The sequence below is a fragment of the Hippopotamus amphibius genome, chromosome 5, assembly GCF_030028045.1.
Source record: "Hippopotamus amphibius kiboko isolate mHipAmp2 chromosome 5, mHipAmp2.hap2, whole genome shotgun sequence".
Classification (NCBI taxonomy): domain Eukaryota; kingdom Metazoa; phylum Chordata; class Mammalia; order Artiodactyla; family Hippopotamidae; genus Hippopotamus; species Hippopotamus amphibius.
This window is the reverse complement of record NC_080190.1, coordinates 140,698,981-140,720,616: the sequence shown is the minus strand read 5'-3', so window position 1 is coordinate 140,720,616 and position 21,636 is coordinate 140,698,981. Positions and strand designations below refer to the sequence as shown.

Here is a 21,636-nt window from a genome sequence, read left to right as displayed (position 1 = left end):
GGTGTTGGAGCAAAATAAGAGTTCATCTGGGGACATTAGCTTCAACGCTTGTGAAGAGACCCAAGCATGAGGCTAACTTAAAAACACACATTCCCATTGCTGGGACTCAGTAAATGTTGACTAAATGAGAGAATGCTCATTCATTCATTCATTCATTCATTCAATGAATACATTCTTGGTCCTGATTTAACCCGAGCTGTTCAACTTTAAGGGATGGAATCAAAGTAAACGTAATGTTATTTTAAAATGTATATACCAGGAGCACTATTATGAATGTTATAATACAAAAAAACTGAGGAACACTGATCTGTTACATTTTTTTAAATTTCTTTCACCAAATAATCAAATATTTGTTTAGTACCTTCTAATATGGGGCTTTGAGGCCCTGTAAAAATCATCAGTGTTCACTGCGCAACAACCAATTTGCGGTTCATTGTTCAAACATCTAAACTGACCACGAATGTTCTCTAAGGGCTTAAGATGCCTGATCTTTCTTTCTTTCCTTCAAGATTTAATTTTATTATTTATTTATTTATTTATTTGGCTGCGTTGGGTCTTTGTTGCTGCACGTGGGCTTTCACCAGCTGTGGCGAGCGGGGGCTACTCTTTGCTGCAGTGCACGGGTTTTCTCATTGAGGTGGCTTCTCTTGTTATGGAGCCAGGCTCTAGGTGTGCGGGCTTCAGTTGTTGTGGTACGTGGGCTCAGTAGTTGTGGCGCATGGGCTTCGTTTGCTCCACGGCATGTGGGATCTTCCCGGCCCTGGAATTGAACCTGTGTCCCCTGCATTGGCAGGCGGATTCTTAACGCCTGAGCCACCAGGGAAGCCCAAGATGCCTCATTTCTTGATCATCCTTTCTCACCTATGACTAGTCCTCAAGTCTCCCTAGTATGTAGATGTAACACCAGTTATGAAAAATCTCCCTAATCTGTTCTGTCATTGTAAAAATGTAGAAGAAAATGAAGAAGGAGGAGGAGGAAGTGGAGCAGGTGGAAGAGAGGAAGGAGGAAGAAGGGAGGAAAGAAGGAAAGGACAAAAAGACTGTTCTACATTCACATTGCTAAGTGGGTGGCAGGAGAGGGAAACTGTTCTTTTCCCTTTCTTTTTTCTGAAAATAAGTTAATCAGTGGAGATTATTTTTAAAAATAGGTGGAATAATAGTCTGCTTCCTCTGGTTCTATCAGAGATAAGTGTCTGGCAGTGACTAAGTGGCAAGACTTAATAACGAGGCATTTGAGGCAACTTTTCTTTCTTGAGGGGCTACTGTAAATCCTTTGTCTCTATTAACAGTGCTCTATCTCCTTAAGCAACACTTTCCTATCACCGCCATTCTTCTTTTCTCCCTCAACGTTCCACCCTAATAACCTCACTTCTTCAAACATCTCTGTGCATTTTATTCCAAAAGGTTTCGACTGGAAAAGTTACTCTTCAGAATGGTCAAAATTATGTTCCATTTCTAGATTAGTAAAAAGCTCGGATTACAGGAAATTGCTCATGTCTTTAACCAGTCAGGTTCTGCTGAGAGCAATTCACTGAGGCGTCACTATGGAAACCACAGGTTGTAGCAGGAGGTCCTGCCAGTGACTCAGCAGGTGGTACCTCCCTTCAAGTCAATAGTACCCAGTGCCCTGACAAGATGCCGGGCAAACACCACACTACGGGTGTTGCATGTTTTAGGTGGTATACACTCTGACACTCACTGGGTTCAGGTGCAACCAGATTTTAGATCAGCCAGGACAGCAGGAAAAACAGCAGAAGAGAAAGATCAGAGTCAAGTGGTGAAAGAGATAGAAAAAAAAAAAAAGTAAACTTCCATTCTGCTTAGCTTTGTAAATCACTTGCAAGTTAGCCTCAGTGCCTGGAACTGATCACTCAGGGGAAGCTGTAAGGAAAGGATGCACTTTCCTATTAAGCTCCCTCTTATGACCTGTAAGGAGAAGATATTGCCAGATGAAGAAACAGCTTTCTTACCTGGAATCTTTTTTTTTCTTAATGAATTATAAACTATTAAAAATTTGCTGTCTTGAATTTTGATTTAGAAAAAGAAGGATCCCTGTTGGCATTGCTGTAGCAGCTTGGCTGAATTTGACTGAAGCAGTAATCCCACTCCTGGGCATATACCCAGAGAAAACCATAATCCGAAAAAAACCATGTACCATAATGTTTATTGCAGCACTGTTTACAATAGCCAGGACATGGAAGCAACCTAAATGCCCATCAACAAATGAATGGATAAAGAAGATGTGGCATATATATACAATGGAATATTACTCAGCTATAAAAAGGGATGAGATGGAGCTATATGTCATGAGGTGGATGGACCTAGAGTCTGTCATACAGAGTGAAGTAAGTCAGAAAGAGAAAGACAAATATTGTATGCTAACTCACATATACGAAATCTAAAAATGGTACTGATGAACTCAGTGACAAGAACAAGGACGCAGATGCAGAGAATGGACTGGAGAACTCGAGGTTTGGGGGGGGGGCGGGGGGTGAAGGAGAAGCTGAGACGAAGCGAGAGAGTAGCACAGACATATATATAGTACCAACTGTTTCAATAGATAGCCAGTGGGAAGTTGTTGTATAACAAAGGGAGTCCAACTCGAGGATGGAAGATGCCTTAGAGGACTGGGGCAGGGAGGGTGGGGGGGACTCGAGGGAGGGTGGGGGGGGATTTGAGGGAGGGAGGGAATATGGGGATATGTGTATAAAAACAGATGATTGAACTTGGTGTACCCCCCAAAAAAATAATAAATAAAAAAATAATATAAAAAAATAAATAAAAAATAAATTTATTTAAATTGAAGTGTGGTATGGGTGACAAAAAATAGCTTGAATGTTTTTATCAAAATGAATTTAACCAGCTATGATGCATAGTACAATGAATTTAATCAATTTTTTATTTTATCAAATAGATTTTTTATTATTAGAACCACCAAAAAATTGAGCCACATGTTTTTTATTCATGCATGGGGACAATTTTTTTTATTTATTACTATTTTGGGACAAAATATATTTTCAGGCAGCCTTCTTCTTGAATAGGGACATTCTGCATTCCTAGGCTTATGGAGGACAAAGGCATTAAGGAAAAAGAGCAAAGTCATGAAAATATATAACATTCGTCAGCAAATATTCTACCAGGAACACAAGTCTGGGTTTTCTTTTATGTCAACAAACATTTACTGAGCACCCACTATGTGCCAAGTGCTAAGTATTGAGCTTGGCTGCTTTCTCCCCCAATCCCATAACAGTTAATATCGCTTAAGACCAATATTAAATTAATGTCACTTAAGTGAATACCACTTAAGACCAATATTTAAAAGGCACTTTGCAAATGAATTGCACTTTCACTTACATTAATTTCAGGATAAGTAAAAAAAATTACTGTGCACTTAACAATGATCTGAGATCTCCTATATAGAACTACAAATCGATATTGAATCATAATGACAATGGGTATGAAAGTGGGTGGCTGCAGCAGCCACGGAAATGTACCACTCAGATCTCCTTCAAGATAACTGGCAGTGGGGAACCTAGTTTTCTAAGAACCCCAGCTGAAAACCCCCTGGATCCACCACCAGGCTCCTGTCAAGCTACATTTTCCTGAGCTGTTCCCAGCCAGTGACTGAGCACAGCAGGGGTCTCAGTGCAGGCCTGTCATCACTGGACTCAGGGCTTCTCTGACAGGCACCTATGGCGCAAGGACTCCCCACTGGCTTGGCTAAAGCCTTCCTAGAGCTGCACTGCAGTCAGAGGCTCTACCCAAACTTTCTGTCTCCCGTCACAGGTGTCAAGCTTTCAGTACAGGCAGAAGGCTCTCTCCGCCTACTCCTCCTCCCTCCCCTTTAGGCTTCACACACAGTTCCCTCCAATAAATCTCTTTCTTGTCTAACCCTGATTGGCGTCTGTTTCTCAGAGAACCTGAACAGACCAGGTGATACTGGGAGTGATTCAAGAAAATACACAGGGGGTAAGATGGAAATTGGAAGTAGGCTCACTCACTGCCTGGCTGATAGAAACTATCCTGAGCAGCCCAATTGCTGAAGATTTCAGTGGTGATGACCTAGAAAAATATCCTGATGGAGGAAACTACCATTGCAGGTGTGATGATTCAAGCATCTGAAAGATGTGAGGGGCACAGTCTATAAGGGTAGCAGGGTCACTGGTTATTAAATTGTATTGGTGGTTATTGTATGTTAACTGTATCTCAATAAAAGTTCTTTAAAAAAAAAGTAATAAAAAAAATTGCATTGGTGGCCTGCAGAGCAATAACGAGGGCCATTGACAGTTAAATGTAAGTGTGAGAGTCAGAGACCCTCAGCTCCTGCAGTGAAAGTGCAGACAAAGCTGAGAAGCAGACAAAGGATTTGATAATGAGAGTTGTAGATATCCTGAGACATTTAAATGCTCAGCAATGTAGGTCTGTTATGCTGAGGACAGGGCTCTGGTAGGGAAAACAGAGGACTTTGAAATATGGGGTGGGAGATCTCTAAGGATGCCCCAAGGATTTGGGCACTGCAAGCCTCTCTGAACCCCTCGAACTTGGAGAGGTGATCCACCCTTCCTCGCAAGAGCTAGCACTTGCCCATGTGGAAATACTGTAGAGGCTTCTCCCCTGAGACGCAGCAGGTGGGGAGTTCTCCCCATCTACACTGCCTGCTGCCAGCCCAATAACTAGAGTTAAATTGCAGCATTTCTTGTGAGGATATGTTGGCCCTGACAAGAGAGGAAAGAGTTTACACACCGAAGGAGCTGTGAGAACTAGCTAGCGTGTACCGGCAGGAGCCAGGGGAGTGCTGCTGGGATTGGATTCTGAGAGTGCTTGATCAAGGAGGCAGGAACAGAACACTGAAAAAGGAAGCATGCATTGAACTGGGGGCACTTTTTTTTTTTTTAATAAATTTATTTATTTACTGGCTGTATTGGGTCCTCGTTGCTGCAAGCAGGCTTTCTCTAGTTGCAGAGAGCGGGGGCTACTCTGTTGCAGTGCGCGGGCTTCTCATTGAGGTGGCTTCTCTTGTTGCAGAGCACAGGCTCTAGGCATGTGGGCTTCAGTAGTTGTGGCACGTGGGCTCAGTAGTTGTGGTGCACGGGCTTAGTTGCTCCACAGCGTGTGGGATCTTCCCAGACCAGGGCTCGAACCCGTGTCCCCTGCATTGGCAGGTGGATTCTTAACCACTGCGTGGGGGCACTTTCTTCATGGAATTTAGCACCCTGGCAAGGGCCCAAGAGATGGAGCAAACAAGTCTGGCTCTTAGAAGCCTAGAGAAAGTGATAGCCAATGTTGAGCAAAGTGGAAACACCTGTATTGCTTTGGTAGCCTATAAAGGGCGAAAAAAGTGCTGAAGAAAGTTGGCATGCTGGATGGATACATTACGTTAGGCTAAAAGACGACCCAATTATCTTCCATGTGAAAGCCTAGAGGACACACCATTCACCAAGGTCAACAGGAATGTGCTGGTGAGAGAAGCACTAACATCACCAAAAAGTTCAGTGCTGGTTCTCCTCTGCAGGCCAAAGCTAGGCTCATTAAAATCTATGGTGACCATACACTTGCCCCCAAATATATACCAATAATAGAGGTCAGGGGTGGTGCTTCACCACCTGAAGCCGGGCGGCTGTAATGATCAGCAAGGCTGAGGGGCAGCCAAGTAGTCTTCACAGGCAGGTAACTGTGAAAACACATCATGGTGTCCTCAAGGCAAAGCAGATGGGCATCCAATGAGGCTACACCTTGACATCTACAACCAGAAAAAGGCAGGACTTGAAGGGTAGGGGGCCGAGTGCAGCCACAATAAAAAGCGCGAGCTCTTGCTCAGTTAGCAGACCTGAGCCAATTTTCATATCTGGAACCACTGACTAGAGAGGTGACTGGGTCCCTGGGAGGAAAGACCTTGCAAAACCACAGCAGGCATATGCAACACTGCTTCCTCGAAAGGACCTTTGACCATCTACTCAGGGACCTGTGGGAAAGGGGGCATACCCAGATATTGCAAGGACGACTGGACCCAGAGTTTGATTCCCAAAGACCTGAGGAGTCATCGTGAGCCTGTCAGAAGGGCAGCTCATGAGGGGCGTTTAATAAAGGGAGATCTATCTGAAGTCTAACTTATAGACTGGGTAAGTTACAAGTCCATGGACTTACCCGGTTGTCATTTCCTCTGTTCCCAAATGCATAAATGGGAATGATATAGTTGGAGTAAACACTGTATTGAATCCTTGCCTTGTATGGTAAGAGCTACAATAGTAAGGAAAAACAAGTAAAAACTTCTTAAATTCCACCCTATCCTCCCAAGCAAGCTAAATCTAGCAAATAAAAAACAATATTGCATTGGGGGTGGGTAGGGTAGGGAAGCTTAGTACCATCATTAAGGACCTAAAATATGGGGGCGGGGGAGGCGGGGGGACAGGGAGAGGAGCAGGTGTGCTCTCTTTCATATCTCTGTTTAATTTGTCAGTCTGACCTCTGCACAAACCAGGCGGATTCTGGAGAATGACTGTAATGTCATTATAAGCAGCTGAAAGCAGCAGCCCCAATCACAATTGCTGTAACGGACATAGTATCGTTACTAGAGCAGATACGTTGCTAGGCCTCAGGTACCTGGTATGCAGTTATTGACCTGGCAAATGCATTTTCTATTTCAGTTTAAAAAGAGGATCAGCAACAGTTCACATTCACATAGAATGAAAGAAAAAAGAAAAAAAAATCATTTAATTTTGCCTATGCGCTGTTAACTCTCCTGCACTCTCTCACAGTCCAAAGAGATCTGGACTGACTGGAGATCCCACAGAACATTACATGTATCCATTACATTGATGACATTCTGCTGACTGGACAGGACAAGCCAGAGGTGACTAGTACACTGGAAGCCTTGGTAAGACACATGTAGTCAAGAGGGTGAAAAATTAATCCTATGAATGTTCAATGATCCACCACATCAGTGACTTTTTAGATGTCTAGCAATAAGGAACATGCCATGATATCTCTTCCAAAATATTGCATTGGAAGGAAGCACTGTGCCTGGCAGACCCCTTCGAGTTGTGCAGGCAACTTATTCCACACCTAGGAATATTTATGCTCTGGCTCATATGTTGGGTGACATGGAAGGCTACCAGCCTTGCATGGGGCCCAGAGCAGGAAACAGTGCTGCAGGAGGCTGTGGTGCAAGCAGCCCTGAAACTTAGGCCACAAGATCCACCAGACCTTATGGTGTAAGAAGCATCAGTGGTGGGAAAAGATGCAGTGTGGAGTTTATGGCAAGCCCCAGTGGGCGAATCACAAGACTCTCAGATTCCAGACCAAAGCCATGCCATCTGCAGTGAATTAAGCCTTTTGAGAAAATAGCTCCTAAAATGTTGCTGAGCTCTGGTAGACATGGCATGCTTGACCATGAACACCAAGTAACCATGTGTCCAGAACTGCCCATTATGAGTTTAGGCAGACCCACCAAGATATATAAAGTTGTATGAACTCAGCAGCCGTCCATCAGAAGACAATAACGATACATATGCAACTGAGCCCAAGCAAGACCAGAGGGTACAAGTAAGATGTATGAGCAGGTAGCACAGACCTACATGTCAATCACAGTTTCATTAATGCTATTTTTCCCATTTGTACCTACAGCCATATGGGGAAGTGGGGTCAACCAGCTGAAGGAGGATGATACCAATGGGTTGGCTTGGCTCAAATTGTGCGTACAAGACACAGATGGACCACGGCTGAATTAGAGACATATAAAGGGATGGGCCTTGAAAGACAGTGGTGAGGGAGAACCTTCCCAATGGGCAGATCTGGGAGCAAGGTACTTGGTCATAGTTTTATTAGAAGTGGCCTTAGTTGAGATTCCTGGCAGTGGTCGATGGCTGGTCCTCTGGTCAGGGTATGGGCATCCACCATAGAAGAGGCACTTTCATCTACAACCAAGTAGATAAAATGATTCCATCATTTGACACTGGCCAGCCTGGAAGAGAACAATGGGCACATTGGAATGGAATGGCTTGTGGCAAAGATAGAGGCTATGAATGAGCCCAACAGAGGAACTCCCACCTACCGAAGCTGATTGAGCTATTAGGTTTCTGACTGTCCAATCTGTCAGCAACAGAGACTAATGCTATACCAATATGGTGCTATTCCTTTAGGAGAGCAACAGACCACTTGGTGTCAACTTGACTACACTGGATCCTTTTGATCCTAGAAGGGCCAGCAATTCATCTTCACAAGGATGCCTATTCTGATATCTCCAGATATCAGAGCTACAAAGTCTCAGCCAGCACCACTATTTGGGCATTAATGGAATGCCTAGTTCACAGGCATGAATCCCACCCAAAAACAGTTTTCATCCATGGGATCTATTTCAGCAAAGGAGTGAGAGTGCGCCCAACCACAGAACCCAAGATCATACCACACAAACGCAACCCAGAAACACGCAGACTCACTGGAGCGGCCTACTAAAGACACAATGTAAGCACCAGCTTAGAAGCAACATGCTGAAAGGACGGGGTACCAGCCTTCGGGATGTGGTATATGCATCAAATCACAAGATGGGAGGATACAAGTAATGGCTCCAATTACTATCACCTCTAGTGACCCACTGGGAGACTCTGCCTACCATTCCTAAAACTCTGGACTCTTCAGGGTTGGAAGAATTGGTCACCAAAGGGGGCACCCTCTTACTAGGGTACACAGCAAAAGTCCTACTGAACTACCTGCCATTATTGTCACCAAGGTACTTTGGACTTCTTATGTCCAGCGACCAGCAAGCTAGAAGAGCAGTCACCCTCCTGGCAGGGGTCACTGACTTTGATCAGCAGGAGTCGGGGGGATGGGAGAATTATGTGTAGATCACGGGTGACCCATTTGGTGCCTATTGGTGCTCCCTTGCTCCACTGCAACTGTAAATGGACAGGTGTAACCACCCTAGCCTGATAAGGGTATGATGAGCAAAAGTTAGAACCCCTCAGGAATGAAGGTTTGGGTTGCACCATTAAGTAAGCCACCAAAACCTGCTAAAGTGATCGCTGTAGATGAGGAACATTTAAAACGGATGATGGAAGACAGGATGAATACGAGTTGTGGCCCTTCAGTGACAGGGAATACTGATGATCCAGTTCAACTCCTCCTGAAGCGAAGCACATGGAAAGCGTGGAGTTGCTCCCCAATCCTGCAAGAAGTTGGTCTATGTGGAGCAAGGGGTGCAGCTATAGAAATGCTCTGTTCAGAATTCCTTCAAGAGAATTGGCAGCAGGAACCACAGCTGAGTCCCGACTGGGGGGTCCTAGCTGCCACTGCTCTGGATTCACCGCTGCATTCACTGCAAGGCCAGGCTTCCCTGGGGCTGCTCCCTGCCACTGACTGAGCACAGAGACCCAGTTTAGCGCTGGCCCAGTTTTGCACAACATGAGACTCCTCTGCCAAGCAACTTGGGCTCAAGGGCACCCCAACAGCCTGGTCCAACTTTTTCATTTTTTTTAATTTATCTTTTTCTTTTTATAAATTTATTTATTGGCTGCATTGGGTTTTCGGTGCTGCGCACGGATTTTCTCTAGTTGTGGTGAGCAGGGACTACTCTTAGTTGTGGTTCACGTGCTCAGTAGTTGTGGCACACGGACTTAGTTGCTCCAAGGTATGTGGGATCTTCCCAGAACAGAGATCAAACTGGTGTTGCCTGCACTGGCAGGATTCTTAACCACTGCGCCACCAGGGAAGTTCCCCAACCCTTTTTAAAACTGCACTGCAGTCTGAGGCTCTTCCTACCCCGTCCGCCTTCCTTCCTGCTCCCCTGCCCTAGGAGTCAAGCCAAAGTACAGCTGGAAGTCTCTGCCTGCCTCCTGCTGCTCCTCCTTTTTATGCTTCAAAGACAGTTCCCGCCAATAAATCTCTCGCAACGTGTCTTCCACAGGCATCTGCTTCTTGATGGATTCAAACTAACACAAAAGCTTGTGTTTATGGATTCAGTATTTGCATTATTTTCTTTGAAACTGCACGCAAACTAACAGCAGTACAGATGCACAAGAGACCTTGGTTCACCTTGTAAAGGCCTACGATAGCTCCTAAGGATTAAAAGGTAGATGGTTGATGTCTTTATCAGCCTTGAGAAAAATATGATGAAATATTTAAGATATTCAAGAAAGCATAAAAAATAACAGAATGAACATACAGCTTTAGAAAGAAAACTTATCAAGAGCTGAAATCTCCTGTGTATCCCACCCTCATTGTATCCTCCTCCCACTCTCCAGATTTTGATTTTTATCATCACTGTGCATTTTTTAATATTTTCACTACAAATATATGTATTCTTAAACATTTTTCCTTTGAATTTTTACTTTTTAACTTATAACTTCCTAAAAATTAGGTTTATATGTATTTATAATATACTTTACTAAGCTGATTAAAAAAAAACAATCTATGTCACACAGAACTATTTATGATTTAGTGCGATTAAGGAGAAATTATTTAGCAGAAATGGACCAAAGTCACAATGCTGAGAAAAAGGATGTTTTATTACCTGGACCATAAGTTATAATTATTATTGTTTGTAAAAGTTATACAAATGTCAGCTGATCATCTTTAAAGTCTGAAAAAGCCAAATATAAATAAAGCACAGAAGATGAATTCAATTGAAAAGAGTTCTGACATAATTCTTCTATGTGTTATATGGAACCCTAGGAACAATCATTGCAATAATTATCCAAAGTAATATTAAAGGTAACAAAAGAGATGTCTGGTCTTAAATGTAAATTCAAATGTAGAGTGTCTAAAACAACAGATTAAAGCAAAAGTACATCTGCAGTTTCTAACAGGAAAAAATAAGTCAGTCTGTAAATACTGTATTCTTCTATGAAGTCAAGAAAGAAGATCAAGGACAAAATGTTGGATAGTCTTATCCACCAGGTCACTTCGTTAATGATAATTTTTCAGGCTAGTAAAAATGTGCAATGATTAAGCTCTACACATACATAACTAAAACATTTGCTGTTATACTAGAGCCAGCACTTTTATTTGTAGAGTTCACAAATCAAAACATAACAAATGATTATACAGCAGTATTGGTAGGAATAACAAATATTATTTCACAACTGCCACTATGTGTTTCTTCTTCTCTGACACAACCTGCACAGATCCAGGCTTGCTATGTTTGATACGATTCAGTTCCCTAGAAATAAAATACACAAAATATAAGCAAGTTTATGAGAAATCATCTTAACCAAAGAAAACTTTCTCAGAAAAATCAAAAGGCATTTTCTCTCACCGGAAAACCACCTACTGGGGAAAAAAAAAAGTTTTCACAATGAGCTTAGGTAAAAAGTAGCTAGAAATCAACTTCTGTTAACTTATTTATTTGCTTCTTCTCTTCCTATGTATCAGTGTCCTTTAGCAATTTTGAAAATCTGCAGCAGTTATTAAAATATTTAAAAGTGACTCAACCCAAACATCTAACCCAAAGACAACAAAATAACTCGCACAGTTTAATAAAAAAAAAAAAAACTCTGACAGAATTTCTATAATACTTTACATGAATTCAAAGACTGAAAAGAGAAGAATATTCCACAGGGGAAATGGTGGTGATGGTGGAAAGCTATGCTTTAGAGCCAAAATGTTAGATTCCAAATGTTATGATGAAGCATATTAGACAAATTTTTATCTAACAAATGTTCTTGGCAGTCTTTAAGCTGGAAGATACACAATACCTCTTAAATCCAGCTACATTAGAAACCATTTTTTACAAACATTCTCCATTTATAATAGCTTTTTAGTATGAGCAGAAGCATTTTCTTATTTTGATAAGTCATTGACATTGTTTGCCCTTTAAACATATTCTCAAAGATAGGTAATGAAAATTCTCACAATGTTAGATGACCACTGCTCCCCCTTTCATCAGGAAAAGGAAAAAGCCCAGTGAAGTATTCAAAAACACCTCTGACAACCCAATTGAAAAATAGGCAGAAGATCTAAACAGACGTTTCTCCAAAAAGGACAAACAGATGGTTAAAAAAGCACATGAAAAGATGCTCAACATCATTAATTATTAAAGAAATGCAAATTAAAAGTAAAATGAGGTAGAATGGCCAACACACTGGTGAGAATGGCCATCATTAAAAAATCTACAAACAGTAAATGTCAGAGAGGGTGTGGAGAAAAGGGAACCCTCCTACACTGTTGGTGGGAATGCAAACTGGTATAGCCACTATGGAGTATGAAGGTTCCTATGATCACTGCAGCACTATATACAATAGCCAGGACACAGACGCAACCTAAATATGTCCAATCAACAGAGGAATGGATAAAGAAGATGTGGTACATATATACAATGGAATATTACTTAGCCATAAAAAAGAACAAAATAATGGCATCTGCAGCAACATGGATGGACACAGAGATTCTCATACTGAGTAAAGTAGGTCAGACAGAGAAAGACAAATATCATGTTATTTCTAATATGTGCAATCTAAAAAAAAGGCTACAAATGAACTTATCTACAAAACAGAAACAGAGCTACAGATGTAAAAAATAATCTTATGTTTACTGCGGGGAGGGGGGATTGACACATATACACTACTATATATAAAATAGATATAACTAATAAGGACCTACTATACAGCACAGGGAACTCTACTTAATACTCTGTAATGGCCTATATGGGAAAAGAATGTAAAAGAGAGTGGATATATGTATAACTGATTTACTATGCTGTACAGCAGAAAGTAACACAACATTGTGAATCAATTATACGCCAATTAAAAAAAACCACCCCCACCCCATCCCCGCCGCCCAAAAAAACCCAAAACACTTCTGATATACAGCAACACATAAACTATGCCCTTGAAAGGCACGTTTTTTGGTTTGTTTTTGGTGAGAAGTGAGGGGGGAGTTAAGAAAGGGTACTGAGAGAGAGTCAAATGCTCCAAAACATACTTTCGTCGACGAGCTTCTTTCATGATGCGCTGTTCCTGAATCTGGCTGTAGATAGATTTTGGTAGGTGTCGGTGACGCGAAATACGTTTTATGTGAGGATGATGTTGAAATTTCTCTTTTAACCTCTGGTTATAATCGGTGGCTGCTTTTTCTCGGGATGTAAGCTGAAAAAATGCATTTTGATATTTTAAAGAATGGTGTGTTCATTTTGCTTCAGTACAACAGTTAGGAAGCAATGTTTCCCCAAAAAACTAAACTTTCATGACATGCAACCAGAACTGCTAATGTAATTGTACCCTTTACAAGGTTATGTTAGTGATACCAGCTGTGCAAGCGCTGAATTTCCTTTTAGGCAGTGTGCCTACAATGCAGATGGATGCCACCAACTAAAAAAGAGCAGTGCCGAGGGAGTTGGGCTCTGGGGACCACTAAGTTGGACCCCCCCCAGGCATACATAACATAGACAAAGCACTTAAGTGAATCACTCAAAAATTTTTTTCCTGTAAAAATAACTACTGAAACAGAAAAGAAAGTGATGCCGTAATAACTATCCTTTGTCTAACAATTATTAAGGATGACATGAGTTAGAGGAACATTTAATGATGAACTGAAACCGAGGTATAGTGTAGTACTTAGTAATCATTAAATCTAAGAGAATTTACCTTTAATTACTGCTTATCATATCTTGATTTTCCTTCCAGGGCTAAGTAGAAAATAACCCACACTTAACCTTTCCTTCTTCAACTTAATATTTGTTTCAGTTATAAACACTCTGTATGTTTCTTACAGAAAACATGAGACATTTAGAAAAATATTAAGAACAAAACAAAAATCAACTGTAACTCACAACCCAGAGGTAGCAAGCCAATGGTAATATTTGTTATATTTTCATTTAATCTTTTTTAAGGCCTGAAGCTGTGTATTTTTTTTAAGTTAAGTGTTTCACTGTATCTGTGATATTAAAATACCTCACAGGGACTTGCAGCCTTTGATTTGCCTGATTACTATTCCTTTAACAGAAGAAATGGGCGTTCTAAGTTCTAAGCCTCTACTGCCTACATCTTCTCTCCCCACCTCAAGGAAAACAACAAAGAAACAAGAAGGCCCAAATATGATCAAACATTTGAATTAACAAAAGCCTCTGGGGGAACTCCCTGGCGGTCCAGTGGTTAGGACTCAGTGCTTTCACTGCTGAGGGCCCGGGTCCAATCCCTGGTCAGGGAACTAAGATCCCACAACCCGTGCAGTGTGGCTGCCAACAACAACAACAACAACAACAACAACCACCACCACTAAAACCAAAGGCCTCTGAAGGTGCCTTTGACATGAAAAAAGTAAACTTCAATACAACCTTGTCTGTTTTGTTGCTAGTTTTCTTTAATCACAATTAAAGTACTTCAAATAAATTCTCTTTATAATATAATGATAGTCAATAAAACTAGAAACTAGCTATATGACAATGAAAGAAAATGGGGTCTCTTACCACACCCAACTTTTCAGAAGCATTAGCTTTCCACAGACGAATGTTCATTTCATCAGATCCACACATAATGTACTTGCTGTCAGAAGTCCATTTTACACAGATGACATGCTGCATTCTCTTTGTGTGATAGACTTCCCTACAGGAGAGGAATTAAGTTAAAACCCTTAGGATTTCGGGTACAGATTTTCTTTAATCACTGCCTATCAGGATAACATTTTTGAGCCCTAAAAGTGTGTAAAAGAGAAATTAAAATTCATTTAAATGTATTTTTATTGAACCAAACTAATAAGATTCTATGCTAAGTGCTGGGGAATTAAAAAAAAAAAACTAGATGTCCAGAAAAGATCACAAAATAACTTAGCACATATAACACAAACAAAATATGCTGCAGCTGGAGTAATTCTGTAACAATAAGGTCAACCACCACACTTTTTTTTGGGTTTCATTTCACTGGAAAATAAACACAATGGCTCTCAAAGAGCACATCCTGATATGTTGATCCTAATGTCTGATTTCTGTTTTGGTCAAATTGTTTAAAAAAGCTCAATAAATTGAAGTGAGAGCTGATTGATTTACATGTGTGAAAAGAAAGGGAGGGCTACAGAAGTGATGAGTTGAGGTAAGGATCATTTACTAAATGGAGATGTCAGATATCATACCCATTTGGAAGGCTGTGAAACATGCTAAGTGAATTCACAGAAGATACTATATTAGGAAGTGTTAAGCAGAGCATTAAAAAGCAAGTAAAAGAAGGTCAGAAAAAATAAAAAGATGCGACTTCTGGAGAAGTAAAATTTCCATATCTGGATTAAGTGATTCAAAATGCAGACTACTTGAGAGAAAGGAAACTTGCTCAGCAAATTCTGCACAGTAAAAGAAAACCCATACATGATGAAATCAAACAGATTTCATATCTATAAAAACATCTCTGAAGGACACTCACAAAACTAGTCTATTACACTGTTTCTAACAGATACATTTTGAACTCCTGAATGAACATGCAGAAAAACCATAAGAAACTTATTTCTAAAAGAGAGAGGATGGTTAGAAAGAACACTCTATTAAAAGGAAAAATAGATGAGACAGACTGCTTTTTTTCTTCTCTCAATCCTCTGCTTTTACAAGACTCAATTCTTATAACCTCTACCTATCTAAGATGCCCTTTTTCCCCAAAGTAATGCATTGAATTTAAATATCAGGAAATTCAGTTAGGCTTTGGTAGCCATTAAACATAACCTATTCATGTATTAGACCAGACACATCCAAAGGTTAGTCACTTAACCAACTTAGTGGTAAGCTGGTAATCCTCCTTAATGGTAAACTACGCAAGAGTTCTTTTTTTTTTTTAAGCTTTTTATTGGAATATAATTGCTTTACACTGTTGTGCCAGTTCTTGCTGTACAACAAAGTGAATCAGCTGTATTTATACATATATCTCCATATCCTCCCTCCCACGACTCCTTCCCACCCTCCCTATCTCTAAGTTATCACCCATCATCGAGTAGTTTTTAACTTCTAGATATGTTTATGCTTCTACTTAAAATAGATATATAAAGTTCATTATAAGCTATACTATTTGGAGATAAATACATTTAAAAACTTAAATTCTTTATATACATAGTCAAGATAAATGAATTGTTCCATGTGAATGCAACTGAATTTACTTGTTTGCTAAGTAAATACTGAATGAAATCCCAATAGAAGCTTACCTTCAAATACTGATTTAACTGTAGTTTTTGAAAACCTACTCAAAATTTACTTTTAAAATAAACTTTAACTACTTTAAGGTCTTTCAAAGGAAAACATTTTAAAAATATAGATATTCAAAGCATTGCCTGTATTATTTGATGTTTGTAATGACAGAAAACTAGAGCAGACCACAGAAACAAACCAGAATCAGCTTTCAAGCAGAAGAAGGTAAAGGTCAGAGGGAATCTCATTTATAACTAAACCCAACAGGAAGTAACACATATTCAACTATGATTACAAAATCTCCAGATGACATCAGGAGACAATTCCCTGGAAATGGGGTGTAAGAACTCCTCACTTCACACAATCTTGGAATAATTTGAGCTTTTAACTAGACTTGCATTTAACTGCCCACACTGGCTGTAGAATAATTCAGCTTGAACTCAGCCGCAGGGCTCTTGGGATCATAGGTACCATTTCTTGTACTCTTCCTTTGTTCTTTGGTCTGCTTATGCAGCTGTTAGAAAAGTACTGTCCTACTTACTACCTTTGGAGGTCCTGGTGCCAAGAAACGATGGAGGGCCACACTCTCTTGATTCTCAATATTTTCCAGAGAGGTGAGAAGAATGGAAACTATCAGCCTTGCTTTGGGCCTCACTGAACAATTCCCAACAAACCATTCATGACAGTTTGGAGAATATCAAGTTAGCTGCAACAGCCATTTAGGAACCAACTCCAGGAGTTCCACAGCAGAGATGATGGAATGAAGATCAAAGTCACCAGAACACCCACTCAGTATGCTTTTTATTCAAACACCTTTCTAATCACATACATCATGATGATGACAATTATTTGCTAGCAATTCATAATGATACAAAAAGATTTAGGAATTAATATGGCTTCCTTAAATTAGAAGGGAGAGAGCAGGAACTACACAAGTAAAAATACCAAAGAGTTAGACAAACAGATCAACTATGACCAAAAAATGTATGGAAGAGCTGTGTGACTCTAAAGAGGCTCTGTGTGAAAGATCTTTTGGTTGTGAACACAAGGCTGGGACTAGGGTGAGGCAAATGAGGTGCCTAGAGGGTAAACTTTAAGGAGGCACTCACTTTCAGGGTGGTGCAGAAGTAGGGCTGGCACTTGTAAGACCCTGAGAATGCATAACTCCCTGAATTCTACACCATCGGCAATTCACTAAGATGTACCCAGTCCTGGCCCTGTTGGAACAGAAAGATGGTCAGGAGGATATACCTTTGAAAAAGAACATCATTTGTTCAGAAAGTTTAGATACCTTCAGCACTGCAGAAGCTAGGCTAGTTATCATTAAGAGTAATGATTAAAATTATCGTTGTACTAAAATGGTGAGACTTCTCCACCCTGTTATAGTTATAACACCAAACTGAATGCTCTCTAGGTTGTTTTGGTTTTTTTTGTTTTTCTAAGTGAAGGAAGAGGCTCCCAGAAAAATTCTCCGCTAATCTATCTTAATGTAGCTGAGAAACTGCTTCACCAGCTCCACACAGTTGTCCTCTAGCACACATCATCACCCCCACTCTCAGTATACAGGATGTCTGTTCTTTCTTTTCCCTGATTCTACTTATTTTTCTCCTTTCCTTTTCTACCACTTCCAATCATTCCCCGTTATCTTTCACCACGTCCATCTTCTCCCACACTGAAGCAAGACTAGGCCACCCAAGCAAGTATATGTATATATGTGTATGCATATATGTATTGTGTATGTATGTGTGTGGGTATATATATACACACACACGCATATATATATGTACAGTATTTTAGAGAGAATATTTATATTTTCTTTTTAAATATTTTTTTTTTTGTAATAACAACATCAACAATTTATTTAGTGCTTACTACTGGTCTAAGCACTTTAGGACTTTACATATTTCAGCACTTTAAACACGTCATTCCATTGGCCTCTGCCCTCTACTGTTTCTGATGAGAAGTCATTAATAACTCTTTTTTTAAGCTCCTTTTAAATTTTAATATTACTATTATTACTGTATTAAAATGGAGGTGGTCATATCTTCAAGATACCTTCAAGTGTGAGCGACACCACCATGATCCTTTAACTATCATTTTTTATGGGAAAATTTCTTCTAGTTTCCTTGGATTGCTTTGAATATGCAAGAAAGTGTTCTGTAAATCATAGCACACTACACAAGGGGCTGTATCTTACATAGGAATTAAGTTTTAAAGTCAGCCTATAAAGCAAAAAATCAAATGCAGTCAAAATTATCCTTGAATACTTTAAAATGCCACAGTTTACTGTAAACTACCTCAATACAATAACATAAGATATAATATGGATGCACAAATATATACTCCATTCGGTGACGTATAATATGTAGTAGAGGGCCAAGCTGTACAAAACAACACACATCTTAAACACTAGAAAATTCAATCTGCTTATACAATAACACACCAACAGAGCACTGGACAGCTAAGTATTCAGATCTCCTACCTCCTGATCATTCCAGGGCATTTACCTACTAGAGCAGGATGGAGGGAGAATGGCCCTGACAATTTCAACTGTTATTTTTCTCTTTTTCATTTTTGCCTTAGTATATAAGAGCTGAATTTAAATAAGTAAGAAATAACAAATGTAAAGTATTATTAACTGCTCTTAAACTGCATTAGGGAAAACCTTATCTAAGTTCTCCATTATCAAATTAAAAAAATTTTGAAGCTTACTATATTTTAGGGCAGTGAAAATACTCTATGATATTATCATGATGGATATATGTCATTATACATGTATTCAAACCCATAGAATATATAAAACCAAGAGTGAACCCTAGGTAAACTATGGATTTGGAGTGATTATGATGTGTCAATGCAGGTTCATCCTACATTCTGATAAGGAAACAAAAGCACCATCCTGTGAGGAATGTTGATAATGGGATAGGCTCTACATGTATAGGGGCTGGGATTATATGGGAAATCTCGTTACCTTCCTCTCAATTTTGTTGTAAACCTAAAATTCCTCTAAAAAAATAAAGTCTTTATTTAAAAAATTACTATAAAACACTTAAAAGTAATTCTAAAATAAAAGGTTTTGCCCTAAAGCAAACACTAAGATTTCATATCAACAAATTATATGAAGATAATATCCTGTTCAATGAAGAAACTGCCCAGTAGGCTGATGTTTTGTCCATAGATGATGCCAGGGAAGTTGGTACCCCGAGTCACAACAACTGGGTTTGAGCCCCATCCATATACACACAACCAAATAACCTTTCAAAAAACATAAATGATGATCAAGACAAGGAAAAAAAATCAAACAAAAACAAATGTTTATTGGTAGTAACATACCTGCTTCTACTTTTATCCACAGGAAAGATTCGAATAGATTTATCAAAACTAGCAGACACAAACTCTTTCCCAGTGGGAGAGTAATCCACATCAAGCACAGCAGACACGTGATCCATATGTACCATTACGGGAGTGTCCAGGGAACGCATATCAAAAGTATATAAGCTGCAAAAGAATTTTTAATTATTTGATACAAATTTCTATTAAATAAAAGCATATGTAGTACTAAGACACTAGTGAAAGTAAGACTGCTAGCTAAATAATGCACATCTAAATAAATAGCTCAATTCTTTACACAGCAGGTAAGGGATAGGGAAAAATATCAACAGCTTTTATTATTCCTTAAGATTACACTTACACACTTTCATCCTTATAAACATAAATCTCATTGCAGAAAATGTGCAAACTTCAAAAGAGTACAAAGAGTACAAGTAAACTTACCTCTAATTCCACCATCCAGAGAAAGGCAGTTAGCACAGTGTACTTATTTCTAATCTTTTCACCACGCTATTTAATTATGTAGCTTTTAATAAAATTAAGATAATACTGTATAAAGCTCTATATTCTGATATTTCATGTAGCATATTATGAACATTTATCTATTAATCTCTGAAAATATTTTAATTTTTTCTATGTAAATATGAGTTAAAATAATTGATAATTTGTTTAAATAAATCTATTTCTTAATAAAGTTTCCAATGTTTTATTATAAATAATTCTTAAATGAAATTTTAATTTCTGATATTTAATCTTTAATTGAATGGGACAGATTCAATTAGATCTGAACAGATTTCTACAAGTAGAATTATTAAGTCCAAAGGCATGAGCATTTTTAAGGCTTTTGAGTTGACAAATCATTTTCAATAAAGCTGCACTAATTTATACTCCATCAGTGATATATAAGAGTGAGCACAGCCTCTCAAAGGATATACGAAAATTAGAAAACTATACTTTCTGACAGTTGGTAAAAACAATGACTTCATGATTTTCAAGGTGTAAAAATTCTTAATTGACAGCTAAAAGAATAGTGCTTCAAATAAGCCAACATGATGATAGACAGAAGTAATACAGCATTACTGTGACTAAGCTCCTAATATCAAAATACTTCCAGATGTGAAGATTAAGTTTGAGGAGAAACAAAATATCCACATAATTTCAAACTATCTCCCCAAAGATGTGTATTAATTCCAAAAGGAAAAAATAGTAACTTTATAGTGGAGAAGACTGGCAGACACCACCTTAACTAAGTGATCAACATTAATATCACTAGTATTAAGATGTACTGACATTATATGTACCCCTAATTAGATGCACCAAAAAGGGCATATCAATTTTGTGGTATTCTTGCCAAAGATGCATAATCTCAATGAAATAATGAGAAAACACCAGTTAAGCCCAAATTAAAGGCAGTCTACAATATAATTGACAAGTCCTCAAAAGTACTAAGGTCATGAAAGAAAACAGAACACTGAGAAAGTTACAGAGTGAGCAGACTAAGAAGACATGGCAATCAAATGCAATGTGGGATCCTGCACTGGATCCTAGAACAGTAAAAGAACATTAGTGGAAACACTGGAAAGACTGGTGATGAGATAAAGTCTATAGTTTGCAGTGTTGTACCCATGTTAATTTCTTGCTTTTGCTAACTGAACTATGGTGATGTAAAACATTAACATCTGGGAAAACTGGCTGACAGGTATTATTTTTGTAACTTTTCAGTAAGCCTAAAATTATTTCAAAACACAAATTAAAAAAAAAAAAAAGACCTAACACTTCAAAAAGAATATTTTTTAATACCATTATTATGAAAAGTCACTGATGCTAGTGATACAAATTTCCAAATAACCACGAAATTCTCATCAAGACACAAGTCATCATTCTCTTTCATAATCTTCAAACATACCAGAGGATTGTCAGCCAAGGTCATACTGATCTTGGAGGTTAAATTTCTGAGTAGACAACCTCTTTATATTCCCTATCTAGAGCAGTGGTTCTAAACCAGGTTTGTTTTGTTTTAGAAAATTTTGTTGTTTTAGTAAACTTTGTTTTAATTTCTACATGAGAAAGAGGTTAATAACTTATTCAAATTCCAAGCAAATCAACCCATTTGGATGCATAAATTTTACATAAAGTTTCAACTCATAATATGCTTCAGGGATAATCTATTCTAACTCTGTTATTTTACAGATGAAACTATGGTATAGACCTAGTTTACA

General features: G+C 39.0%; 1 protein-coding gene across 1 annotated transcript in view; it reads right to left on the bottom strand.

Moving 5' to 3' along the window:
- Positions 1-10,829: 10,829 nt before the first annotated feature.
- The window catches only part of DCAF13 (DDB1 and CUL4 associated factor 13), a 29,509-nt gene continuing 18,702 nt past the window's right edge, over positions 10,830-21,636 (bottom strand). Inside the window, exons 8-11 of the mRNA XM_057734782.1 lie at positions 19,421-19,585; positions 14,396-14,531; positions 12,913-13,076; positions 10,830-11,152 (exon numbers count right to left, since the gene is read on the bottom strand). Coding sequence (XP_057590765.1) covers positions 11,065-11,152; positions 12,913-13,076; positions 14,396-14,531; positions 19,421-19,585 — 553 coding nt within the window. The 3' untranslated portion in view covers positions 10,830-11,064. The remainder of the gene's footprint in view (positions 11,153-12,912; positions 13,077-14,395; positions 14,532-19,420; positions 19,586-21,636) is intronic.